Source organism: Tubulanus polymorphus, chromosome 1, assembly GCF_964204645.1.
Source record: "Tubulanus polymorphus chromosome 1, tnTubPoly1.2, whole genome shotgun sequence".
Lineage (NCBI taxonomy): Eukaryota > Metazoa > Nemertea > Palaeonemertea > Tubulaniformes > Tubulanidae > Tubulanus > Tubulanus polymorphus.
This window is the reverse complement of record NC_134025.1, coordinates 27,580,289-27,606,144: the sequence shown is the minus strand read 5'-3', so window position 1 is coordinate 27,606,144 and position 25,856 is coordinate 27,580,289. Positions and strand designations below refer to the sequence as shown.

Here is a 25,856-nt window from a genome sequence, read left to right as displayed (position 1 = left end):
CGTGTGACTAAATTAGTCTCAGACGTTGAACTTTTATTAGATGAAGAACAATTTATTGTCAACTTGATTTCTGATGGATTGTCATTAGACAACAATTCATCCAATTTAAATTCTTGAACGCTGTCATCGGGTGAAAATTTATCCAACTTTTCTGTAGTCACTGGAATCTTACCAGACGAGTTTAAGTCAACTGCAACTAATTTCGGCTTATTGTTAACAGTTAATTCATCTGAATCTAATTCAATTGCAGATGCTTCTGTATATTTTTCAATGCTGTCTGCCACTTTTGGAGTTATTTCTGATAGTTTTACATTATTTACTTCGTTTATTGAACAATGTAACTCACTCACAGATAGCTCAGCGATAGATTTTCCAGCTCTCTTCTTTCTCTTATTTTCTATTTTGACCTTTAATAACCTCCTTTTCTCTCTTCTGGAATATGACTTCTTAATTATTTCAGTTTGATGATTTAAAACTGGCGATATATCATTTGATTCCCTACCAATGCTAGTAGGCGTAGATGAAGTAGATGCAATGTCAACCAACTGCTTTTCAGTCACCGAATCCATGGATGGAGACAATATAGGGACTGTTTTTACACAGTTTCTTGACTTTTGTTCATCAGCCATAGGCTGAGAAACAGCAGTGATTTCAGAAAGACGTTTTCTCTTTGCGTTTGTTATTACAGAATGCTGAATGAAAAAATACATAGCTTGCATGAAAGAATATACAGTTTTACAAAACATAAATTTCAAGCAACTTTTACTCATTGACATTTTTTCAGTGACCTAAATTTCCAATCTAATACTACAGTTACTCGCCTACCTTATTAATCCATCTATCATTGTCATCTATCAACTCCTGTAATTCTCTACTGGAAACTCTACGTTTGTTAGTAGTGTTTTCATAACAATTTTCATATGGACCAACCGACTCTTGGAGTTTGACATTCGTTCTTTCATCGATCTGTCAGGAAAATAATACATTCATACAACTTTTGTAATAATTTACATTGATTCAAACAACTCACATAACAAATAATTCTGTATCGAACTGACCAGGCAGCACTTAAAACTTACAAGTTTATCAATCGGCTCATGAGACGAGGGTGGATCATGATTATGAATAGTGACCGAGGAATGATCAGTAATTTCTGAATCAAGATCATCCTGCTTGTTATGTGCCTTCTCAGACTGAAAAAGATTACCGATATTTGTGGCAGCTGATGACGCCATCGCAGCAACTTTCTTCATTAACAGTACCTAAAAAGTAACGATCGCGTCAGAACCGCATTCCAACAGGTCCGTTTATAATCCATCGACATCTTCAATTTGTGGTTCTTAACTGACCTTTGTATTTATCGAATCAAGAAATGCAACATTTACGATGAACACGACGAATATCTTCAAAACATATTTCGAGTATTGGAATGTCAAACGATCAGGATTCGAAAAGATAGTTTTGAATAATTCAAATTCTGCATCACCCACCATGTGTTAGCTACTGAAGATGGTGGCAGCACAAGACAATGATCGCATAATTAGATAATTCGCATATAAACAACTTATAGTAGAACGAAATAATTTATTTCCAAAAAATAGATTATATACCTGGGGGTATCAGTTCTTTGAATGAATTGTTCATACGACTTTTAACATTATCCAAAATAAAAATCTTTAGACTTTCAGCTTATTCACCTATTCAGGACGTTTTTTATTTTCATAAAACCACATAATGCCATAAAGTAATCCAATTGACTTAGGTATAGTGTCATCAGTTAATAACTTTCTACTGTCTTTTAGTGGTATATGTAATACTTCAATCATTTCGCCCTCTTCATCAAGTCCACCTCCAAGTGACACTTTCATATCATCGGTAACTTCAGCATAATACAATGTCTGTTGAGCACCTGATAGCCCAAGCCCAGTTCTGCGAGGGAAAAAATAATAAAATCATACCTGTGTGTATATGATTGGAATTGATATCATATGAATCACTCTGTATAAATTATTGCATTTGAAAATTATTTAAAAAAAATATTTACCGATAAGAGGTAATTTTTTCTATGTTGGCGAGTGGAACATCATATCCACATTCCTCTAAGCACTCCATTTGAGCAGTCTTTTCGAGACTCATATCCTTATCTACAAGTCCAGCACACATTTCATAAGATATTCCTAATTTAGGCGGTACACATGTAGGGTCCACTGCTCCAAACATTTGCATCTCTTTTCTACCGAGCTGTCTTCTGGCAGAGTTCAGATAAACGCCTGAAATATCAAACACATCAAGTTCAGATAAATACAATCTCTAATAGATAGATATAGTAATCTAATACCGGTACATGAAAGAAAATACCTGGTCGAAACTGCGACACAAACACAAAGCAATCCTTAGTCATATTGTAGATGAGGATACAAACACTGAAAATGATAAACAATTTGTAGCAAAATTGGTGAATCTTATTCGAAAGCTGAATCAGTGAAAGAACAAAGTAACAACTGTTCCACCTGCCAACAAGGGAAATAGGTCAGGGAGATGAATAAAATATGACATAGGCCTATCATGAAAGGCCTAAATGAGACCCCATGTATTTTCTTGAGTTAATTATTGCAAACTTTTAACTACAAACCTTTCATGCTCTTGAATGGCATCCCAAATTTTGCTTTTACCATCCTGTAAGAAAACTACATTTTAACGAGTATTCTTAAAATATAATGAATAAAAATAAATTGAATTTGTCATGGTTTTACTTGTAATTAAGATTGCCAGTTAAAACGATTGATCACCTGTTTGTAATTAATCCTACATTGAACGATATACTTTGATTGTTCTTTCATCGGTTCGATGACAAAGTCGGTTACGTTTTCCATGTTAAATAAACTAGTTTAAAATAAAATAAACCCGGAAATACAAACAATAAACAAATATCCAGGCTCCACAATTGTTGTAAATCGCGAACTTAAAGATTCAATAAAATTCAATTTTATTCATTATTTTTTCATCTTCTTTACAGAAACTACGTACAAAGATTCAGACAAATAAGAACAAAATATCTTGTTGAGTATGTCATCTTGAACTCGATCAACGATACATACGAAAAAAGAGACATTTATTCATAAAACACCGTCCCGTGTACATCATTAAAACGCGGAAGAGGACTTTGTATAAAGTCCTTCATATCATTCCTCCCTTTACCTGATGATGAGAAAAAATGGCTGAAAATTCACCACCAGCGGCCAGTATAGAGTTCAATCGAAACCAAATATTACAGGTATATGTCTATTTCTGAGCTTATCAATTCAAGGAGTAACTCGGCTTCCATTACTCGATAATGGTGATTTCGCTAATTTTGCATGATAAATTTTTCAAATTACTCAACATTTCAACCCACTTTTCTTCCTGCTCTGCTTGTTGCTTGGCAGTCCATGCCCAGCAGTAGTAATGTGGTGCGTGAAAGTCTTTAACTGATTTTTTCAATTTTTGATGTAGGATTTCAATAAAGCATTTGAAACTGACACTCTCGACGATGCCCTGAAATCGCATTTTCGTCATTATGTGCCAGATATCTACACCGCTGCTGTCAGCCCTGACACCGAGAAGGAGGATCGTAAAGCCAAGAAAATCCTGTTCAGTCTGTTAGAGACGTTTATATGTGCAGGAGACCCAAATACCGTATTCCAAGAACTGAAAGGAATGGATCACCCCCCAGCGTTATGTGGTCATGTTTTCAAAATGGGTGAACCTACGTATTCTTGTCGGTATGTTAGAAAATTTAAGCTATTTCAATTCTCATTTTAGCTGCTGAAAAGAATAATCAGCTATCTGTGATTTGTAATTATTTCGCCCACAAGGTTTTTTATGCTATTTTATATCTTTATTATTTTAGGGATTGTGGAACTGACCCGACCTGTGTTTTATGCATTCAGTGTTTTCAGAAAAGTGTTCACAAAGATCATAAATACAGGGTTAGTATTGAAACCTATTCACCGCTTTTATGATCGGACAACATTTCTAATAATTCATTCCTTAGGTCTTAATGTCTATCCACTCAGTAAATTTTGGTTGATATTTCAGATGAGCACATCTGGTGGAGGAGGTTATTGCGATTGTGGTGATGCAGAAGCGTGGAAATCTGATCCTTATTGCAATATTCATCAACCAGGTCAACAAACCAAACAAGCATCGGTAAGATTTGAAAAACTACTTTTAAATATTTCAAAAACTACTTTTATCCATTCATAATTCACAACCATACAAAACTGTATATACTAAATTTTGTATTTTAGGACCCTGTTGAGTTGCTCCCACTTGAACTGAAACAAAGGACTGAAAAGCTTTATAGGTGCCTTGTAGAGTATTCATTGCATATATTAACCTGGGACCATCCAGATTCTCTACCCCCTAATCTGAACCCTATTAATGGTATGGATGATACTTACGTAACCATGTTATTCAATGATGAAGTGCACACCTATGAACAAGTGATAACCACTTTACAAAGAGCAGTCGACTGTACGAAAAAAGAGGCCATGGATTTTGCAACTACTGTTGACAGAGAGGTGAGTAGTTCATGGTTTATCGTATTTCGATGTTCAGAACACTCCGCTCTCAAGTCGGATTTGGTTGATTGTTACAATAGTCTTTAGATGATTTATTCTATTTAACTTGATCGGAATCTGCGGTGTGATAGGATCGAATTGAAATTGTGAATTCTAATGATTTGAATATATTTTGTAGGGAAGGAGTATTGTTCGTGTTGGGAAACACAGTGACTGTGAACGAGCTAGAAGCACTATTGAAGTAAGGCTCTTAATTTTACTTCTCCCAATATTATTCACTCATTAAAACTGAATGAACGAATGTTTCCGTTCACTCTTTTTAGAGACAAACTTCTCGACACGGTAATCGACCGTTAAAGTGCCTTGTAATGCATACTTCTGTCGTTGCTCATCAGTTATTCGCTATCAAAATTCTTGGATGGCTTCAGGAAATTGTGTCAAAATCAGGTAAACAAACCATGAAATTTTTCAAACTTATATGTGGTACATTTGAACATGTACGGTATATCAGCTCCACATTGTTTATTTATTTTTCAGATGGTCTGCGTAATCTATTTTGTGACGTGGCTTTTGCAACGTCGTCTATTTCAACAACGGAAGGCAATTTCTCATTTATTGAACGCGCGTTGTTACAAGATACACAGTATTGGAAAGTAGCGAGGATACAAGTTCATCAGCTTATCATGAGTGGGTGAGTCTATCGTTGTTGTAAATATCTATATGCATGATTGAAGCATTGTTGGTTTGAATGAATGTTAGTTAATATTTCTAAAATTTTATTTTAGAGTTCTCATGGATGCTGAATATAAAAAGCGCTTTGCCATCCTGTTCACCAAGGTAATATAAGTGTTATTGAAATAACTTTCAAATCATGATCTCACAATATAATAAGCTTTTGTTTTGCGTTATAAGGAGATTAACATTTTCTGCGATGTTTTATTGTCTTTGACAGCTGTATCCCTTTATCATCAAAGATTTTATCAAAGATGATCATGAACACTCAATATCTGTCGTATCAGAGGCAGTTCAGATATTCACAGTACCCACACTGGTAGGTCCGAGTAAAGATAAATATCTTGATACCTGTTCTCCCTCTCGTTATAGCTGTATCCCCAGATCATGAGAAAGTTTTGTGAGGATGATCACAGTCGCCTTGTGTCTGCTACAAAATGTTGTGTCCAAATTTATACAGTGCCAACATTGGTAGGTTTTACTGCCAGTAGTGTGATCCAGTAACCTTTAGACTATACATATAAGTCCCATTGGTGTGCAATAATTTTCATGCTTTATTGGCCACCCGTTCTCGATAGATGTGATAATGTAGTCAGATATATAATTTAATGGTCCCCAGGGATATCGCGATTATAAAACATTTCATTTCCCCCAAGATTCAGAATCTTTCAGCCTACATTTGTTAATTCCTAATCATACATATGATGATTTACATTTAACAGGCACGGATGTTGATAATGGAACATGACCTGATTAGCGTAATACTGAGGGCATTTTTAAATGAGTGTCAATCAAAAAAACGCAGTAAGTAACTCAGAAAATTAACTATTCATTGAAACAAGTCTTTGGTGAAAGTCTGTTGTTTCCTTATTATAACTGAAAATATTGACATTGAAGGAGATGGCAAATTTGCATTTGAAAGGAATGAACGAAGCCAAGCTTTCCGTCGAGCTCAATATATGCTTTATGATCTGAAGTAAGTCTCATAGAAATATAGAATGTAGTTCAAACGATTTATGTGAATAATTAATTTCGGTAAAATTCAATTAAAACTAGATATGCACTGTCCTGTAAACCGAGCCCTGAAGAGTGGAATGATAATCTAAGAGAAAATTTCATCAATGGATTCAATGTGTTTTTGGAACTACTGAAATGTATGCAGGTAAGCATTTCATTAAATGCATCTAATCAAATTTGAAACATTCGTAATTGTATGTTCTTATAATGAATCTATGTGTGATTCTAGGGTATGGATTCAGTAACTCGACAAACAGGACAACATCTCGAGTTCGAACCCGAATGGGAAGTGGCGTTTAATTTACAGTTGAAATTATCTGGAAACATAGCCTTATTATTGCAGTGGTGTGGTTCTGACGTAAGTATATATAAATCACCCGAACGATTGCTTTACATTTTAATGGAATCTAATATTTGCTGTTTACTTGTAGAAATACGTGTTGATTGAAGCGTATAAAGCAGTGATTGATGTTTTGTATCAGTGTCGAGATCAGTTCGATAGTTACAATCGTCAAATGTGCACAGGTAAATGCGTCGCGTACGTCTACGATAACTAGCTTTGAAATGTTATTTGAGTTTTACGTTGACTCGGTATCGCTTCTCTTTTTTAGTTGCAGGAAAAGAAGCTAATTGTATTAAGTACGATGTAGCTAGTCAACCGATATCAATTCATTTGTCACTGAACCGAATTCTGGCTGGTTTACATCTGTATCTAGAGCAGCATGGACTGTCGTTCTTCTCTGAAGAGATCTCCTTACAGGTACAAATGACTACGCACAAACTTTGAAAGTTCAACTTCTGTATCTATGACGCGATATTAAAATGATTTTCTCTTATTTCAGACAAAGTTACGACCGATAGAATTGATAGAACCAGGTTTGAGAGCGCAGGTGATGATAGCTCAAACTCAAGCCGGTATGTGGAGAAGAAATGGATATTCATTACTAAATCAGGTCAGTAAATATACGTGTCATGTTGTGCATTAATTCAATCAGAAACACTATAGAATTCACCTACTATTTCTTTAATCTGTTTTCAGATTTTCTTCTACAGTAATGTCCGCTGTAGAACTGAAATGTACGACAGAGACATTCAAATAATTCAGGTTATTATTGTTCTTTACTACCGGTGTTTGATCAATGATGTTTGTATTACATATTATTGTGTCATTTATGTATTTCAGGCTGGTGCTTCTCTTATTGAAAGTAATGAGTTCATGATTCATTTACTGAACAAGTTTAATTTACTCGCGTGGATTAGGTACATACTTACTACTTATACATTCACTGTTCAAATGATATGAGTACTTTACATGAATTGCTTTGAATTGTCATTTTCAGGGAGGAATATGACCAGCCCGGTGGCAGCCCACAAGATGATCTAGTCCGACAAACTGTGATTATAGCCGAAGAATTCTTAAATCTTTTGATTATATTATTGGGTGAATATTTCAAACAAGATTCAGAAGCATAGTTTTTCCTTCATTTCATTTCCTAATAACTGATATACTGATATTGTATTGTTCATTTCAGGGGAACGATACGTGCCTAACATTGGCTATGTTTCACAGGCTGATAGTTTGAAAAGGGAAGTTGTACATCAGTTATGTATTCATCCGATGGCTCACAGTGAAATTAGTAAATCTTTACCCGAAGATGTACGTGCTTCGTGTTTCCTTATACACAGAAATCTTAAAGAATGACTTGTAACCACTAATCATTTTACCTTGCAGCATAATGATGAAACTGGACTCGACCAAGTTCTGCATCATGTGGCTGACTTCAAGAAACCTGTTGGAACCGGGAAGGGTTTGTTTGAACTGAAAGAGGAACAATACGAACATTATAACCCGTATTTCTATCACTACACAAGAGCTGAACAGACCAAAGTAAGGCGGATTTGTTCTCTTATGACAGGAACAATTTTTGATAAGCTTATTGATTAAGAAAAGTCTACGGGTATTTGTTATAATTGATTATTACAGTCTGAAGAAGCTCAAAGGAAAAGGAAGAAACAGGCGAATGAAGATCAGGCCCTTCCTCCACCGTACCCTCCACCGTTTTCGCAAGCATTTTCAACGATCGTTAATCTATTACACTGTGATGTGATGATTTATCTCATCAAAATCATCCTGAAACGTACGGCTGCTACTAGATCAAGGTCATGGTCGGAAACTCAGTTTGAAAAGGTAAATAGAGTTGTCTTTAACATGTGAAATATTAACTGAATCAGTTCAATATTTAATGCTTGTGTTTTATATACAGACCTTACATTTGATTGGACTAGCATTATACGAAGATAAGCGACAATATGATAATGGTGAACGTGCTTTTTGTTTCGTGGAAAAAGCAACTGTTGGTAGGTTTGATTGTTCGATGAAATTACGTTTACACAGTTGCGTTTATTCTTCATCCTATATTTGTTTGTTATTGTTTAGGCGCGAATGAGAGTATCATTAGTCAGCTGGAACAGTTAGTTGGAAATCACAATCTCGCCCATGATGCGCAAAAAGATCTTCTCAGTTGGGTCCTAAAGGTAATTAATCCACAGGATATGCTTGTATCAATATATCTATATACATTTCTACATGTAGTCTATTTTGTCATAATTTCAGACTTTCGCCGAAGTGTGTAAATTGAAAGACAGCACGGTCGCTATGGACCATCTACACACAACGGGAGTTGTGAAAGATGAAAAACTAGAGAAAGAGAAGAAGAAAAAGGCGGAAATGGCCGCGAAGCGACGCAACCGAATTATGGCCCAGATGTCAATGATGCAAAGGAATTTCATCATGGAAAATGCGGAACTGTTTGAAAGCACAAGTTCTGAATTACAACCTGCCAGTTCTGATATGGATATCAGGTATAATTCTACGGAGTTTTTAAGATCCTGGCTGTTTAAAAATTATACGTGTTTTAAATGAACGACCGATGTTGTATTTCAGTCAAGCGTCGGATACGAGTCCAGTTTGTATCGGTTCTAAACAGTCGGGTAGTAATTACACGGGTGTTCAGAGAATGACGTGCATTCTGTGTCAGGAACAAGAAGATCTTAATCATGATGGGCGAGCCATGGTACTCGCCACATTCGTTCAACGATCGACTGTTTTGTCATCGAACCGCGAGCGAAAGATAAAGAATGTCGACGAGTATGATCCATTATTCATGCCGGCCGATCTCTTCTGCGGAACTCATTCGAGCACATGCGGACATGTTATGCATGCTGACTGCTGGCAAACGTAATTCGTTTCATCCAGTATCGTCTCTTCTCTTTTTAGCTCATTTCAAATTTGTCTGCACGTTGTAGATTTGTTTTATTGTAGATTCTTCGATTCGGTGTTGATGCAAGAGAGGAGAAGAATGTTCAGATTGCGTCATCATCCGAGTTTCGATATCGAGAAGATGGAATTTTTATGTCCTTTGTGTGAAACGATAAGCAATACTGTGATACCTATAGTCCCATCGGTGCAATCATTACTGAAAGAATGGTAAGTGTATGACTTACCTGCCGGTGGCTTTCGGCGCTGGAGACCTTTACATTTGTTTGACTGATCCTTATTCCTCCTTTGTGCTTTTAGTGATGAGAAAAAAGAAATTGATCTCAGTTTGAATGACTGGTTGGATGGATTACTGAAAACTGTTGAAGCAAGCGTTCAAGAGGCCGAGGAAAAAGAAGTTCAAGGTATGTGTTCGAAATTATCAGAACGATATTCAACCTAATAATAGATTTTATACCATTAATTGATAAATCGTTTGTTCATGTTACAGAGGAATCATTTCTCCTACAACCCTGTCCTTTGCCTCTTATAACTAAGATGATGGCGGACAGTGTCGCTAAAAACTTTCAAATGCTGTATGAATATGTGTACGAAACTGAAGGGTAAGAATAAAACAATGTAGTTAATAATCCCTTGATTGACCTTTAACTTTATCATTCTATTTCTCTGTTTCTAGGGAAAACTTCTCAGAAAGTATCATAAATATGGTCCGCAAATTTTCTTGTGATGTGTACTCGGTAAGTATTTGAAAATTAGAATACTGAAAAAGTAATAAATTATGCCCGTACGTCAACATATACCAGTAGTATTTATGCCTGTATTTCTCATATTTGCAGGTTGGGCTTGGTTTGAACCCCGATGATACAAACTGTAGAGTGCCAATCCTAGCCTGGTCTACATGTGCCTATACCATTCAAACTATTGGTGAGACTCAATCTATGCTAATTCATACTTCCAAGCTCATTATTTCTTGTATCAATCGATAATTGTGGCTTTGTATTTATTTGCAGAACAATGTTTGAGAAATGAAGGCAAACCTTTATTTGGTGCTATGACATCACGGCAGTTAGATTGTTTGAATGCATTGACGAAATTTGCCGCTGTTTGTAATCAGGTGCAAACGAGAGAACTAGTCAAAAAACACTGTATCAGACTACTTACAGGTATCTAGGAACTTTTGAATTAATGTATTAAACAAAGGAGTTGTTGAAAATATCTCCCATTCACCAGTTCTTCGATTTATTTTGCAGCGTTGTTTCACAAAACAGACTTTAAACCGAAGTCTCCAGCTCCTTGCATCATTGATTTCGATATGTTTCATTATTTCATCTACTTGTGTTTGACTTTACCGACTCTGTATACCGAAGATCAGAAGTCATCATTTACTATAATGCCCACCGGTGATCTAAGTGATAAACACGTGTTAGAACTGGTTCTAGTTGCACACATCGTGCAGATTATGCTTACAGCTGATTTTCAACATGAAGGTACAACCTGTTTTAATCTGATTTCTCATTCAATTGACCTTACCTGTCACTAAGGAATTAAATGGATCATAAAATATTTTTTAGAATGTATGGAGATTGAATCGGATGCCGAAAGTCAGGCTCTTCTGAGAATTTTCAAACATGTTCGAGATTTAGCTGGGTACGATGATAGTCATAAACATCTTCAATTTATCATATATTGAGTCCATAAGAAATATAGATTTTCAATAAACTTTCGTTTTGTTTCCAGGCTAACAACACTTGTTGTACCTTCTCCGTGGCAGATGAAACAGTACGTTTTGAAGGCATGTTTACCATTTTTGCGAAGTGTAGCCATATTCTTCCACTTTCTGACTGGTGTGCCAAGTCCTAAAGAACTGTTAGGTCTGTAATACTTCTAAATTATTTCCTGCAGCTGAAAACACAGAATCATTACTGAGTATTTGTGGTGATAATGTATATTTGGCTTGTTACAGATTCTTGTATTGATCAGCATTCAGTTTTGTGTAAATATCTTGACCTTCCTGTCAATTTATCGACACTTTTTGATAATCAAGGTACAGTCATTCAAGATCTCGTTAAAAGGTAAGTTGACCGAAGAAAGACTGTTAGTATCTTATATTCCTCATGCATAAGCAGTTGATGAATTCTGGATGAGTATTGGTTATTGTTGCTTGTAGTTGGTGTAGTGATGAACGTGTGAAAGATTCATTTTCCGCTTCATCTGAGAATGTTGCGAGTTATCCCACCATCATTAATCAGCTGATAGATTTACCTAATGACTACAGTGATATCATCAACGATGCATCAACATTTCCGTAAGTGACACAACAAAGAAAAACACGATTCAGAAACTGTTTCATCTGTCGAAATTTGTGCTAATAAATGATTTATTTTGATGTTTCAGCTGCCCGAAGTCGGATGGAGATGATAGTCGAGCACCAACGTTGTGTTTAGTATGTGGTCAGTTACTCTGTTCTCAAAGTTACTGCTGTCAAACTGAACTGGATAATATAATGGTTGGTGCTGCTACTGCACATGCTCATACTTGTGGTGCTGGTGTCGGCCTATTTTTGAGGTGTGTAAATTATTTCAATTGATTGATATGAATTTTAGCAGTGCGTTGTTCATCAATTCAATGATGTTACCTATATTTTATGTTTTCACAGAGTCAGGGAATGTCAGATTCTGTTATTGTCTGGAAGAACAAAAGGTTGTTTCTTTCCACCACCATATCTCGATGACTACGGTGAAACAGACCAAGGATTAAGGTAGGATATATTTCCATATATAAATCGAACATGAATTCAGTTGGAGAAGGACTTGTCTATTTATGTTTTTAATTGTTTTATATTACAGACGTGGTAACCCCCTACGGCTGTGTAAAGAGAGATATAAAAAACTGCACAAACTATGGTTATCTCATGGAATACCAGAAGAGATTGCACATCATCTCGAGTCGAACACAAACCTTACTACTATCGACTGGTTACATTTATAGCAACTAGGGTTTTAGAAGATTTTAACACTTAACAAATCACTTTGATGCAGCCATTATTTGATGTTTTTGAATTGTCATTTGTCTAACCGGTATTTGTCTACTTGGCAAATAACTACATGTTACAATTAGAATGTCGGTGCCAAATATGTTCACTTTTGAAAATACATTTGCTTCTGCGATATTGTAGCTCATCTTTATAAGAATGAGTCCATTTAGAAAATAAGTCTTGGTGTTTTATATTTTGAAGGCATGTTTCAATTTGAGGAAGCATTGATGAATATATTACCTAGTACTCGAACTACTGATTATATTACATGATCATCAACTTTTAAATCCACTAAAATATTTCAGTAAAATGTTGATCATCTGAGCAAAACCATTGCTGTGACTTGATTCGCAGAAATATGTTGTAGAATATGTACTATTATTAACCAGTAAATATGATGCAATTTTCACTCCCTGTTATGGTAGTTAAACGCCAGAAAACTAAGTTTATGTGAGTGAGTGTAACACAAAAACCCCTAAAAGGAAGACTGAAGGTCGTAAGTGCGTCTTAGATCTTCGTTTTAGGAATTTCCGTTGTTTTTGCGTTAAATTTCTTCAGAAATACAATATGTAACGAAATGGAAACACATGTACATAAAAAGCATGGAAATATTTATTGCTGTAAATGTTCGTGTGGTTTTTGAGCCTTTAACTTATTTTAAGCATGATATTTGTATATATGACTCCTCTAATAGTGGGTCTATGAGGAATGCTGTGACTAAATTCAAGTGATGTCTATTATAGTGTTGTGTCATATAAGAATTACATGTACGAAAACCACTCCATGCAGATCTTGGGTATAAATCGGTCACCGGGATGTGAGACTTTTTGACTGATGTTTTCCTCTGAACTTTTATAATAACTTATTCATAAATATACAGAGGTATTATTTCAGTCTGTTTTGTTATTCATGTGTGTAAACCAAGACACATTTGTTATTTGAATATTTCGGAGGGATTCTACATTTGAGGTACCGGTAGTTTTTTCAGTTAAAAGAAATCATTAATCATTAATGACTGTTCGGTCGTAAAGTGTGCTTCAATACTTAAATTGTTTTCTTTTTATAGGTTTATGTAATATTTTAGGAATCTAAAGGAGAGTTTTGTGCTTGATTTAAAAGCTGTTGTCATGTAGTTGCTTTTCCAAAGTTAAATTTGTTGAACTCTACAGAGCTGTATATTATTATTGTAAATAAACAGACCATAATCAATCATGGAAATCATTGTAAAATTATGTTATTTTGTGGATTGATGGTTCATGGTGGTATAATTCTTTACTTTTTGTGACCTCTCGCTTTAGCGAAGTCCATTTTGCTATCGCATATGAAATTTTCTTACTTAGGTACAAAATAACTTCCGAATGAAGCTTAGTTTCTCTTCGGTACTTGAAAAACATTCAATGCAGTAATGAAATCTCTAACCCTATTGAATTTTATCGGAATGCATTGCTTATTTATTAATTTAGTTATTGATTTGTCGTTAAACTACTTTGTTTCAGAAGAATACATGCACTGTTACCAAAAATACATAAAGGTGTATTTTTGTTGCCACTCATAATTTGAAAAAAACACTTTTTCTTAGAAGCCCCTCGGTGACATACGAGATAATTCTTTCACAATTTCGACTTAAATCATGTCGAAATTCGAGTTGGTAAGTCAAAATTGTGAAAAATTATCTTAACAAAAATTATGTTACCTTAGGGCTTCGTACTGGATTAAACAGTTAATACATCGTGTAAATTTAGGAAAGTCCATCTTAAGAATTTCGTTTCTTGTTTACATATTTTTGAAGGTTTCAAGGGAAATTTAAAGACTCTTCTATCAATAAATCATTTTGATCTTGCCACATATTTGTATCCCCACCACAAGGGCCCTTCAGCGCAAGAAATATTTGGCTGATCGCACTGAAGATGGCCGTTCTGTGAAAATCCCAATGTGTGCCCAAAAAGGTCAATTTTGGCCCGCTTTCCGAGACCTGTTGCTTCCTAATGGTTCACCTTTTTTCATTGAAATTTGTGATGGATATTCTTTGCGACAGGTGAAATAAACATCATCATCATGTAAGACAAAACATATTTTGAAATTCTTATGTGGTAATGTTTATTGACAATTATGTATTTTGCGAAACAAAATGATACTTTTTTAATATCGAATAAAGCCAAATTGCGTAATACAAGTGAAATAAACATACATCATCATAAATTAGGTCAGCATTATACAAATTCTATTTATAAGTTTTCACTAGTTTTGTTTCAATTACCAGAAAATGTAGCCATGTTTCTAGACTCTTTTGATTATCTTGTGGCGTTTGAAGGGTTTGTATTTCTGGTGCCATTGCAAGGGAAATATCTGCCCCGTACAATGATATTTATATCATACAACATTTGTTCTATACAGCCTGAAAGTGCAAGTTATTTACAGTGGACAGAACAGCAAACCATATTATCAACCATCATCACTAACTCGGGGACAGTGTGACTTCATGTTACTAGTTAACCATAGGCACACAATGTCTTAATTATATTACAATAGTGTACAGTAAATATTCCATGAAACATTGAACTCTGAATGGAGTACCGGTATATCATACTTATTATATTTACAGAATCTACATGTATTGAGCCCCAAAATAACTTGTCACCAGTCCAACTATTACAGGCGGAGCCATAAAATGGCTTTCATCAAATGTTGATGATTGGTGGAATCACAAGTTATGAAACAATAACGACACTGTGACTGATTAAATCTGTGTATTGCACAATGCAATATCAGACAATAACGCTGCATGAAAAGCAATGGCGGTCGTGTACCGTAATAGTGATGAGTGATAACCAGGGGTTTGCATCGTAGAACGACATAAAATTCCATTTGTTGTATAACAGGATACTTTTTTGACATTTTAGGAAGCTTTCGAAGTCATCCGCTAATGGCCCCTGCTAACTGCGATGTGCATAGTGCTAATACATTACTGACTACTCACATAGCACCAATATGAAAATAAAAATACATTTCCACAAAAATATTCATGACTCTACATGTCTGTGTTCCGAGTGTTGTCATTGCCCTGATAAATAATATTTCGTGTTCAGTTTGCTACAAACTAAACGAGGGCTGTTAAACGTTTGACGATGTGATTTATATCCGTGTACATAATCTGAATGACGAGTAATACAGTAGCAAATATACACAGCAAACTAAATCGAGATGTTTTAGAAGTAAAGAAGATTGTGACCGAAGGTTAACCAGTGTGTGCACATACATAAATGGCTGCAATATGGCCTCGGATATCATCATCCAAAGTTATGCACTTTTTTTCAGACTTATGGGACAAAAGCCACTTCTCGATGCATTTGTCACAAACTAATGCATTTTTCGTTCATACCAAAGACATGCTATAATACATTAGATTCTATTTACAAGGGGGGTGGGATATATCTCATTTTCTCTAAGACTATCATATAAATATACATACATATATATAATATACATGTATTATGTTCTGTTTAATTGCAGTTTGTCTGCTAAAAGCAAGCATACAAAACCCAACATATAATCCTTATTAACATCCATTCATTGCTCAGAAATTTTGTTACCATTTTCAAGACGCATATTCCAAAGTTCAATCGTAGTAATTCTTAAATAGACGGTGTCCATTGTGTATGGATCGATTAAATGAATATTATTATCATGACAAGATTAGAATTATATACTGGTTCTTTGAGACCTTTTTTACACGAAACACAACATTCTATATAGAATAAATAATCGTTTATATAATGGCACATCAATATCATATATATGTATATGTATATACATTACATGCCACAATCACAAATTCGCCTTAAATGATTGTACTTAATAAGATATTTCGATTTCTATACAACTTTTGAATGAATGATCAATAGAACATTGTCGTCGTATCCCTCAAACCCTTGGTACAATTCTTTAGCCCGGGAAAACACGAATAGCACAATAATCTTATCAAAAAGGTTTCATGAATTGAAAAAGCACAAAAAGGCCCCAAAATTACATTTTGATTTCCAATTTTGAAAAACGTCATCATCATACCTACTACTATACACAATCACAACTTGAATGAGTTTCCTTATTACAGGTTATTTGACTTGACTTCTCAGAATACTCCGAGTTCATTCATTATATAGTAAACTCATTCACATACTCAATAGCAGTTACATTCAATAACTATTCTTCATAAACATGATCCAACGTTTCTAAATTTCTAACGTACCAAAATCTTCTGCTACAAAATTATACACACTATGTACAATTCAAACACGTTTCGAACCTTTCAACAATCAGCTCAACTTCATTCACAGAGAATATATCTAATTGCAAGAAGTTCTGATCGGATGAGTTTATATTTGAAGATAAGCTGTTGTTGAATCATACAGTGATATCGACAAACAGTGACACTCATAAATAGTCTATTGATCGTTCACTGTTAATTATCATGAATTCAGATCTGTTCCATTCAGGTTTTGAACAATTTTTCAAAACCGCTTTTTCTAAATTTCAGGTTACAACAGTTTGCATACAAATTCTTGTTAGTTGACTATAATGTGTTTTCGAGCTCTGAACCCGACTGGCAGACTAGTAGTTCTAAGCACTGAGTTTAGTCTTTTAAGTTTTTCATGTGAGGAACATGGATTCGCACGATTCCTCAATTCCGTATTCGGTAATGTTCCACATGACGGTACTCGAGGCCAGTTTGGTTCAGAGCTCTGAGAGTTGTTATTTCGTTAAAATATCCTAGCAGTTCAACCTAATTTCATCATACGAACACTTTAGCGAGTGCGTCAGCCCCTGCACTTGCTATATACGGTTTCGATGGGTGGAAGGCCACTGAGTATATTGACTCGTCAAATTTCTTTCGATGAGATGTTATTTCTTGAACGCATGTTTTACTGTCCAAGTTCCATAGCCGAATAGAGCAATCGTGACCTGAAAAAATGCAAAATAAATGAATCAATTTAGGGCGAGTGTACGACAGTAGTTGAATTCAAGTTATGAGATCTAGGAATGCATACTCACTTCCTGATAATAAATATAATCCATTTGGATCAACTGCTAAACTGGTAACAGCATCTAGATGGGCCACCATCGAATGGATCATTTTACCTACAAATTTCAATGTAAAAAGTCAGTAATTTTAGAGACCCATCAGATATCCATAACTGTGAATGCAGGGTTAGGGTTTACCTGTATTATTATCGAAGAAACGTATATGTCTATCTTCATGAGCTGCTATAGTAACAGGAAGTGTAGGGTGACTTACTACCTGATTTATTTGGTTATGACTAATATTGGACTCTGAAATACATAAGTAGAAACAACAGTGTCACTCTGAAGTAGCGCGACAATCAAAATAACTGCACCGTTTCAACAGATTAGCGGAAGTGGAGATTTACCCGAAGATTGCTTAGTTTCTAACATCAGAATCTGTTTGCCTGTTTCCAGATCATAGAGATACGTATTGGACGAGGTATATGACGCAACCATTTGATTCGGTTCACATCGAATAAAATCAGCCGATGTCGGTACTCCATCATCTACGAATAGAATAGAATACAATCAACGCAGTGACTACCTTTAACATAAGCAGTTCTAAAAGAGAAAATTTCAAATTTTCGAGAAGTGTCTGCATCACTTTCATGTCCCAATTACTGTAGACTCCTCCTAAATCAGTACCGGGTACATTTTATCTCGGTAAACCATTTATTTTGTTGGTTTTGTTAAATTTGAAATTGAAGGGATTTTGGGCATTTTGTTCAAATTAAAGGAGTTTCAAGCACCTTTAAAAGCATTTTTCATTTAGAAAGAGTTTTTAAAGAATCAGAGAGTCATAGGAACCCTGTATACTCAACAGATGGTTTAGAGATCTACTTACTGTCTGCAGCTGTAAATGTAGTAAGAAGCGGAGAATTATACGTAGGGCTCCACAGTTTAACAGTTCCATCCGCTGAACAAGATACGAGCTGTTTCCGAGAAGCGTGCAGAGCTAGCCCCCAAACGGCATCTGTGTGACCTGTATACGTATCGTTCAAAACACTCGAATCTAAAAATAGAAATCAGTTATGTTTTACATAGTGTGAAATGTTGAAGTCAGGAGATCGAGAAGCGTGGATAAATTCCACGACCTACCGAAAGAGTCATACGGATCTATATAAGAACTGGGAATATTCCAGCATTTAATTGTTCCATCTACACCACCGCTAAAACATTGATCCCCAGTTGAACTCATCGCTAAACAAAGTACGGCGCCAATATGACCACGGAACGTATAAACTGGTTCCACGTCTAACGAAGCCGTCCTATAAAATGAAACGTTCACAATACACAATTTGATGAAAATTTCACACATTTAACGAGTACAGTTTGCTACGGAATATTCACTTTTTAGCGGGAACAGTTTTTTGTAAGTTCCACAATTTGAGCGTATGATCTTCAGAGGCTGTGAGTAAAACGGGCTCTTCGGGATGAAAAGCTAATGCGCGAACACCATCAAAATGACTGCGAAGAAGAAATAAATGATGCATTAGTTATTCTATTTGATGTTATATTTATAGACGGTACATGCAATAAATTCCTTCTTCGTACCTTCGTAGAGTATATTTGGCATTCCAAGTTTTCCTAAATGCTTCCTTGGCTGAAGAGATCTGCTTTAATAATGAAATCCAGAAAACCAGGTGAGCATAGCAATACATTTAAAATCATATATACACAATAAACCTGACCTTAAATCGGACATGGCCAACTCAGACCTTTGACTAAATCTGACAAAAACGAAATAAATTTTCCCAGCTGTTTGTCCGAGTTGAGCCAGGTTTACCGTATAAACAACCATGGTAAAAAATGCTCTTAAAACTTACATCGTACGATAAACTATCAGCTTCATTATTGACCGTGAGTCCGGCTAAATCTCCTAATCCTAGTGCAACTTCAAGAGCATCCTCTTCACCTGGTACACCAATTATTGGTTTATGCGCTGAAGAACAAACATCTAATAACATCATTATTCGTTTACGGAATTCACATACATAAGCAGTTCTGAAATATAAGGATATTGAGTTTTTGAAATGAAAATCCCACGATTGACAATCTTTAAATTTTACAATTTTGCCCAATCATCGCAGTAACAAATAAAAAAAGTTCTTTCATCTAATCAACAAACTGAAGATAACGTTTACGTATACGTTTAGTGCAGAACAATGAAACAGGACTGATACATAGAGAATTCCTTTATACAAAATTAGTCGGTTAAAACGAGGACAAAATAACATTTCACACGACTAGGGGAAACTGGACACACCAAATAATCATTGATTCATACTTTTGCGATGAATCGCTATCGAAACCGTATATTTCTATGTAAGAAATAACTATTGCACTTACTTTAAGTATGTTGTAGTTGCTTTTTATGTCGTAACAAAATTCAATACGTATTGACATTCAATACATAAGTACTTCAAAAATTCAAAACAAATAATGCCAAAAATATTCATATATATTACATCACATTTAATAGTCAATTTACATCTATATGGAGAAAATATGTGCTTTCTTCCCGGAAATAAGAGTTCACTGAAGAGATATCTATTTGATAAATGGTGCAGACCGAAAAACAAAAAACATTTAGAAAATAATTGAAAACAACATTCAAATAGTGAAGGCTGAAAATTGAAGACACACCGAAAAGGGTCAGCACAAAAGCATATTCATCATCAATCATATAAAAATAAAAAACAACATAAAACTTGCACACGACATCAAGCAGGATTTAAATACTAACATTAAAATAACTACAGTGTTTTTTTTAAAGAACCAAACGTCTCTAAAAACTCATTCCCCGAACAATCTATCCATCTGATTCATAGATCTATCTAATTTCTAACAATAAAGTTTGTTTGTTGTTTGTTTTCTACGCGCTCAAGCTTGCAAAATGAATGCCTTCATAAGAGATCGAACGACACTGACTGACTGACACAGATAAACATGCTTTTCGCACTGGCCCTTTTTGACGATAAATCGACATATTCTTACCGTCCTCTAGTTCCGAGGAGACGGACCGTGATTGGTTGTTCATATTGTTGTTGTTGTTACTTGGCAGTGGTGGTGGCGAGGGGAGCTGTGCCGGCATTTCGTCGTCAGTACCCAAATTAGCTAACATGGCCTGTAAAGTGGCACGCTTCGGTCCTAACAAAGTGAAACGTAGCTTCGTGTCATGAAAATAAGCAACTTTAGCGACTTTGTGCGTTATAAGCCCATGCATTGAATATAGATCATACTACTGGATGTAAGAGATTCGCTTAGGGGGTCATTTCGAAATTAAGCTGCTTTCCATCATTAAGAAATGGAAGAAAATAATCTAATCATTTCGAGGTAAAATGATGAATTGAAAAATTGAATTGAATTCTGATTGAAAAAATTAATACTTTAAACAACATGAATCATCTCTGCTACCCTTCCCGAATAATCAAAACTGAAAAAAATTACTTCTGAATACATTGATAGCTTACTTATAACGGTACCATTAAACCAACGATATGTAGAACAAAATGACGCATCATCTTAAGCAGCCAATAACCGATTTGCAAGCGAGGAGTCAGGTTTTGAATTCAAATAGCCATTCACCAATAGTGGATTAACTTCATTTAACAGCTTATGATGATTATTGATTCGGTTGATAAACGTTTAAGAATTATTTCTTTTTCTGCTGAACGAATAACCCTTTTAGATTTATAAAGCTCTTATAAAAAAATCATCTTTTAAGCGAATAGTGAAGGTATGCGTATATGCGTTTGTGCGCGGGCTAATTGTTTAAACAACATCGCCAATTAGCAGATAATGTGTGCAATGGTTAATTCATTATCATATCGAAACATGCGAAAGAAGAACTGAAATTCGTGCATGCTTTATATAGTCAAAGCTTCATTGTAATATTAAATCACTTTCACAATGTGAACAAAATAATCGTTTTACATCGACGAAAAACTATTTTCATACGAATGAAACAGAATCTATCGGTTCGAAAACCGACCACAATGAAACCTCGACATGAGAAGTGTGTGGGCTGAAATATCAATATTTCATATCAGTTAGGTATAAATTCAATCATCAAATCAAGCATGAATTATCTATATACATCGTGTCATGTATATGAACAGGCGAAAAGAGAGAGAGAGAGAGAGAGAGAGCGGTCGGGCATGGGAAGAAAGCACTACTCACTCTGTTTGCCTCGTTCTCTTTTATACTGCTCCTTAAGCTTGGAGATCAGTTGTTGGTCGCCCCAATCTTCGTTTGGGGACGACGAGTCTTTCTTTTCTGTAGACAAGAAATTCAACCAGCCAAATTTAATACCAAAGAGAAAATGAGTCTCTAGATATCGTGTTTGCCAGCCTCCCGTAGAGTAACAACCGTAACCACTGCACAATAATGACAATCTCGACAGAAAAACCGGACGCACAAATTACGTGTAATAGAATAGATGACGAAACATATCAGAACTTGTAGAAAAATTTGCCAAATTGACCCAAACTCCGAGATATATCTGGTATATTCATCATAAAACAAAAACACCACCTAAATATTATTTTCTTCTTCAGACTTACTACTACTCTTTGGTAAATATGTGTCTGAAAATGTTCATTTAGATTTCTTTTTAAATCCTTAGAAAAGTCGTACGAACTATTTCTCGAACATACTAGTCTCTGATCGAAAAGTTGAATCCTAGTTGAAACCTATTGTTTAGTTTTGAAGGTGTACTTATTGACAATGGCAGAGAGGACAAGTTACATGCAGTGGTGTGCTAACATATATACATAAGAAATAAACAAGGTGGGAGGGAAAAATATTTCGAAAACTAAATTCTTCAACGAGTGCTTTCACTTTTCACAAATATAGACAGCAGCAGCGTGTGAGACACGTGTCGTTATTTCAAGGTCACTAAAACATAAAAACATGAATAGCGATCACTTACCCCACTCGGTTCCATCGCCTTGACTACGAGCTTCACCGGCACCTTCTCCCGTTTCGGAGACCAAGAAATCGAATTCCGCTAACGCTTCTTCTTCTTCGGGATCTCCTAATACATCGTCTATACCGGCCATACTTTCATTACCAATCATCGCCTATCACGAAGAACATGAAGTACATTTCACATATAAATATTTGCGAGACGGGAAAATTGGCATTTTGTATCTCATCCGTCGACCGATATTAATTAATCTAATCAAAATGTATAGACAGTAGTGAACGAGGAAAATCTGTTTTCTATGGATCCACTACACGTTCAAACAATGATTAGATATACAATATTAAGAGAAATATCTTGTTTCGAGATCAATTGTAACGAAGAAACAATTGGTAGGATCTTACTCACTTTTTGAGTTCTTAAGATTCTTTCGTCGGATTCGTCATCAGCAGTTTCTCCGTCCTCTTCGTTTTCGCCGTCACTGAAAATGAATCACATCAATTAGACCGACATTCAATAATGAGAGTACGCGTGATAGAGCATGCATCGGCCTTCTCACAATCGCTTCTCTACTAACTGCACGGTAAAACTCTCTCAAATGCCGATCGATTTCATATGCTGTACCTTAAATTCTCATCTTCGTCATCAACTACATTATCGCCAGCTAAAAAGTCAAATGTTGCTAACACTGACGCCTCGCTGTCCATTAAAGCACCTTCAGCAAGCGATGTTGGAATTATTTTCTTCCCAATAGCCCTATTCACGAAAAAATAATAGTTTCTTCTGGATTCCATGCAGGTACAGGCTAGATTACATGAAGAGTGTAAAGCTAAGCTCTCTAGTTTCTAGACAAGAACCCTGAAATTCCGGATTGCAATTGCATTCTTTATACATCAAATTAAGCCAAAACATCTTTCATTTCTCCAATATATGCAATTTATGAGCTTCTAGATTATAAACATAACGTCTAAAATCCATGCTGCCATTAGGTTAAAAATTTCGATACAAAATCTATGCACCTGTTACCAAGCTATGGGGACTTCTTCCCAGCAAAGCTTTGGGGACCTTCAAGTGAAGCAGGCAGTTTGATGACAAATAGTAACTTACCGCTTGTTCTGGCCCTCTCCATTTCGAACTCGCCCTTGTTCACCGTTCACTAATCTACCCTCTTCGTTTTCTACATTATTTGGTTGTAAGCCGAGTAAAGCTCTCACTCGCGCTGATCGAACGTCTAATATTGTATCTGTATACCCGATCTCTTGTAGGTATCTGAAATTATCATAGGCTCATTAACAGCATTTCAAAACTAGATTTAGTAGAGCATATTTTTTATGATTTTTTCTTACTGTCTGAGTAGTTGTCTTCCTTGACGCCATGTAACATTACTATTAGGAGTAGTGACAGATTCCCCATCTACCGATGATTCATCTACAAAATTCAAAATTATATTTTTTCTAAATTGTCTTAATTATCTATCAAAATCTATATCAAAAGGGCAGGAAAATGTACACAGCGTATGAAGGATCTAGTGCAAAATTATTCGATTTTTTTCCTGCAGTTAAACAAATGCAGCCTTCAATTCTAAATCATGTAACAGTACGAAGTAAATGTAAGTTGATGCCAGTGGCAATGAGTGACTCATCAAGTAAGCTAAAACAAACTAACATTCTAACGCTCTGAAAATGAATTCACAGTAGACGCTTCGTTTAACTCAGTCAAAACATTTCAGCTATAACTTTTTTGTGTCGAAAGAAACAATTTCAAAATAAAACCTACCACCGTCATCTTTTTTATCGAATGATGGAGCTTTACTATTGGTGTCTTGTATGTCTGAACCGTATTTCAATTTGTGATATTTTGCGCTGAAAACATGACACAAAATTCAATATTTAACTCCAGCCGATATAAGAGTAAAGGCCCTGTAAATGTTTATTGATTCGCTGTGGAAACTTACCGCTCTTGCTTTAAGGCAAATTCTAACATTTTGATTCTTCTTACGAGATCCTGTTTCAGATTCTCTTGTCCTTTTCTTTCACCTTGCAAAAATGCGATTCGTGCCTAAAAATATACGAAAAGATGGCGAAAATTAGCAAATTTCCGATGATACAACTGGCCAGAGGCATGTTTTGCCCCAGTGAACCAATTTTGACTGAAAACAATTGAAATGGATCCAGGGTTAATTCTTAATTCTGTAAGTATCGGGTAATGAAGGCCTTTTGTCAGGCGAATCGGAAAATAACCTGGCTTCGTTTCAGGATATATTCATTTATGAATATGCAATTGGAAACATGAAATCTAATTATAGGCTTTATGCCAAAACACTAGGATTTACATCAGCCCCATTCATTGGCAACATATCAATATCAAAACAGTATTGAACATTATGTCTTCATCAGTTATTGATGCATTTTATCTTTATTAACTGACAAAAACAATGCACCTTGGGTGCCAAGTTTTCTTATAGCCTAGATTAAAGGACTGTAATCAATTGGATTAAGAGAGATTAATCATTAGGACACAATTCTTAAAATTCTTTAAAAAAGGTGTCTGCACCTTAAAACCAATACATCAGACAAAATCCAAAAATACATTATGAATCATAATATAATTCCCTTCATCTTCAAAATTCAGAAAGATCTTTCCACATAAAACTGAACAAACAAGTACTGACTTGACAGAAAAAAATAGGAAGCCATTTTGAATTCGCTACAACCAGTCAGTACTGAACTGAACTTTCAGCTGTCAGTGACTGGGTCAATTTTATTGCCAAATCGATTACAATTTCGTCAGTTTGATGCAACACTAAATGAAACCTGATCGGATTTATAATTCTAAACGAACTCTAAGATCATACACGAACACAATTATTATGATTATAAACAGAGAAAAAAGTCTACCTACCTGTAATTCGGCTCGCTCGACTTCCCATTGAGAGCGTTCCATTTCGAATCTAGCCCATTCCGTCTGTAAAAAATGCAATATTCCTGGCATCGAATAATGCGTGCGTAGTCCCGAATCTTCGTGTGTCTTTCCCGCGATCGTAATACCCCCAGAAGGGGGCCCAAGTTGGGCGTGATTTTGAGAAGTTTCGTCCATCATTTCATCTCTCGGCCGCCATTTACAATTTTTTTTATAGATGGCGCTGTTGTTATGTTAATGATGACGTCATCAATTGCGTCCCTAATTATCATACAAAAACTGCATTTTTCGTCTTATTTTACGTTTATTCGCATTGTCTCACCGGTT

The 25,856-nt window shown here is 35.5% G+C and overlaps 3 protein-coding genes across 4 annotated transcripts; 1 reads left to right on the top strand and 2 right to left on the bottom strand.

Annotated features, from left to right (window-relative positions):
- Positions 1 to 1,618: 1,618 nt before the first annotated feature.
- On the bottom strand, positions 1,619 to 2,932 carry LOC141914873 (uridine diphosphate glucose pyrophosphatase NUDT14-like). The gene is made up of 5 exons (XM_074806206.1): positions 2,790 to 2,932; positions 2,633 to 2,676; positions 2,359 to 2,423; positions 2,045 to 2,270; positions 1,619 to 1,929 (listed from the first exon to the last, which is right to left on the bottom strand). Exons 1-5 carry the CDS (start codon positions 2,871 to 2,873, stop codon positions 1,698 to 1,700), a joined length of 651 nt encoding a protein of 216 aa, XP_074662307.1. The 5' UTR covers positions 2,874 to 2,932; the 3' UTR covers positions 1,619 to 1,697.
- A 266-nt stretch (positions 2,933 to 3,198) lies between these two features.
- Positions 3,199 to 13,880, top strand: LOC141915423 (E3 ubiquitin-protein ligase UBR2-like). The gene is made up of 41 exons (XM_074806946.1): positions 3,199 to 3,274; positions 3,493 to 3,761; positions 3,890 to 3,968; positions 4,078 to 4,188; positions 4,290 to 4,562; positions 4,741 to 4,803; positions 4,886 to 5,009; positions 5,100 to 5,253; positions 5,348 to 5,399; positions 5,515 to 5,613; positions 6,017 to 6,098; positions 6,192 to 6,270; positions 6,351 to 6,456; positions 6,541 to 6,669; positions 6,743 to 6,836; positions 6,923 to 7,071; positions 7,154 to 7,264; positions 7,351 to 7,416; positions 7,495 to 7,571; positions 7,652 to 7,752; positions 7,844 to 7,968; positions 8,044 to 8,199; positions 8,296 to 8,499; positions 8,576 to 8,669; positions 8,749 to 8,846; positions 8,926 to 9,173; positions 9,256 to 9,549; positions 9,634 to 9,798; positions 9,889 to 9,992; positions 10,079 to 10,190; positions 10,265 to 10,325; positions 10,425 to 10,512; positions 10,599 to 10,751; positions 10,839 to 11,075; positions 11,160 to 11,235; positions 11,326 to 11,459; positions 11,552 to 11,660; positions 11,756 to 11,893; positions 11,983 to 12,153; positions 12,245 to 12,346; positions 12,435 to 13,880. Exons 1-41 carry the CDS (start codon positions 3,215 to 3,217, stop codon positions 12,574 to 12,576), a joined length of 5,289 nt encoding a protein of 1,762 aa, XP_074663047.1. The 5' UTR covers positions 3,199 to 3,214; the 3' UTR covers positions 12,577 to 13,880.
- An 847-nt stretch (positions 13,881 to 14,727) lies between these two features.
- Positions 14,728 to 25,855, bottom strand: LOC141899351 (striatin-3-like). Of its 2 annotated transcripts, none has more exons than XM_074785605.1 (19): positions 25,512 to 25,855; positions 24,565 to 24,668; positions 24,387 to 24,472; positions 23,957 to 24,038; positions 23,718 to 23,879; positions 23,235 to 23,366; positions 23,019 to 23,091; positions 22,617 to 22,767; positions 21,866 to 21,961; positions 20,681 to 20,833; positions 19,510 to 19,625; positions 19,238 to 19,299; positions 19,034 to 19,150; positions 18,782 to 18,951; positions 18,528 to 18,695; positions 18,049 to 18,189; positions 17,840 to 17,950; positions 17,672 to 17,758; positions 14,728 to 17,581 (listed from the first exon to the last, which is right to left on the bottom strand). In XM_074785605.1, the coding sequence occupies exons 1-19, from the start codon at positions 25,707 to 25,709 to the stop codon at positions 17,412 to 17,414; spliced, it is 2,379 nt and encodes a 792-aa protein (XP_074641706.1). In that variant the 5' UTR covers positions 25,710 to 25,855; the 3' UTR covers positions 14,728 to 17,411. The 2 variants fall into 2 exon arrangements, with proteins under 2 accessions (XP_074641706.1, XP_074641715.1); XM_074785614.1 differs by having other exon boundaries at positions 19,238 to 19,296.
- Position 25,856: the final 1 nt, after the last annotated feature.

Coding starts and splice junctions, on each gene's coding strand:
- LOC141914873 (XM_074806206.1), bottom strand. CDS start 2,873: ATGGAAAACGTAACCGACTTTGTCATCGAACCGATGAAAGAACAATCA. Junction 2,424..2,632: donor GCCATTCAAGAGCATGAAAG/GTTTGTAGTTAA, acceptor TATCATTTTCAG/TGTTTGTATCCTCATCTACA. Junction 2,271..2,358: donor TGTGTCGCAGTTTCGACCAG/GTATTTTCTTTC, acceptor TTGATATTTCAG/GCGTTTATCTGAACTCTGCC.
- LOC141915423 (XM_074806946.1), top strand. CDS start 3,215: ATGGCTGAAAATTCACCACCAGCGGCCAGTATAGAGTTCAATCGAAAC. Junction 10,752..10,838: donor CTGTATCAGACTACTTACAG/GTATCTAGGAAC, acceptor TTTATTTTGCAG/CGTTGTTTCACAAAACAGAC. Junction 12,154..12,244: donor GGTGTCGGCCTATTTTTGAG/GTGTGTAAATTA, acceptor ATGTTTTCACAG/AGTCAGGGAATGTCAGATTC.
- LOC141899351 (XM_074785605.1), bottom strand. CDS start 25,709: ATGATGGACGAAACTTCTCAAAATCACGCCCAACTTGGGCCCCCTTCT. Junction 23,367..23,717: donor GGAGAGGGCCAGAACAAGCG/GTAAGTTACTAT, acceptor TTTCGTGAATAG/GGCTATTGGGAAGAAAATAA. Junction 18,952..19,033: donor AAAACTGTTCCCGCTAAAAA/GTGAATATTCCG, acceptor TTCATTTTATAG/GACGGCTTCGTTAGACGTGG.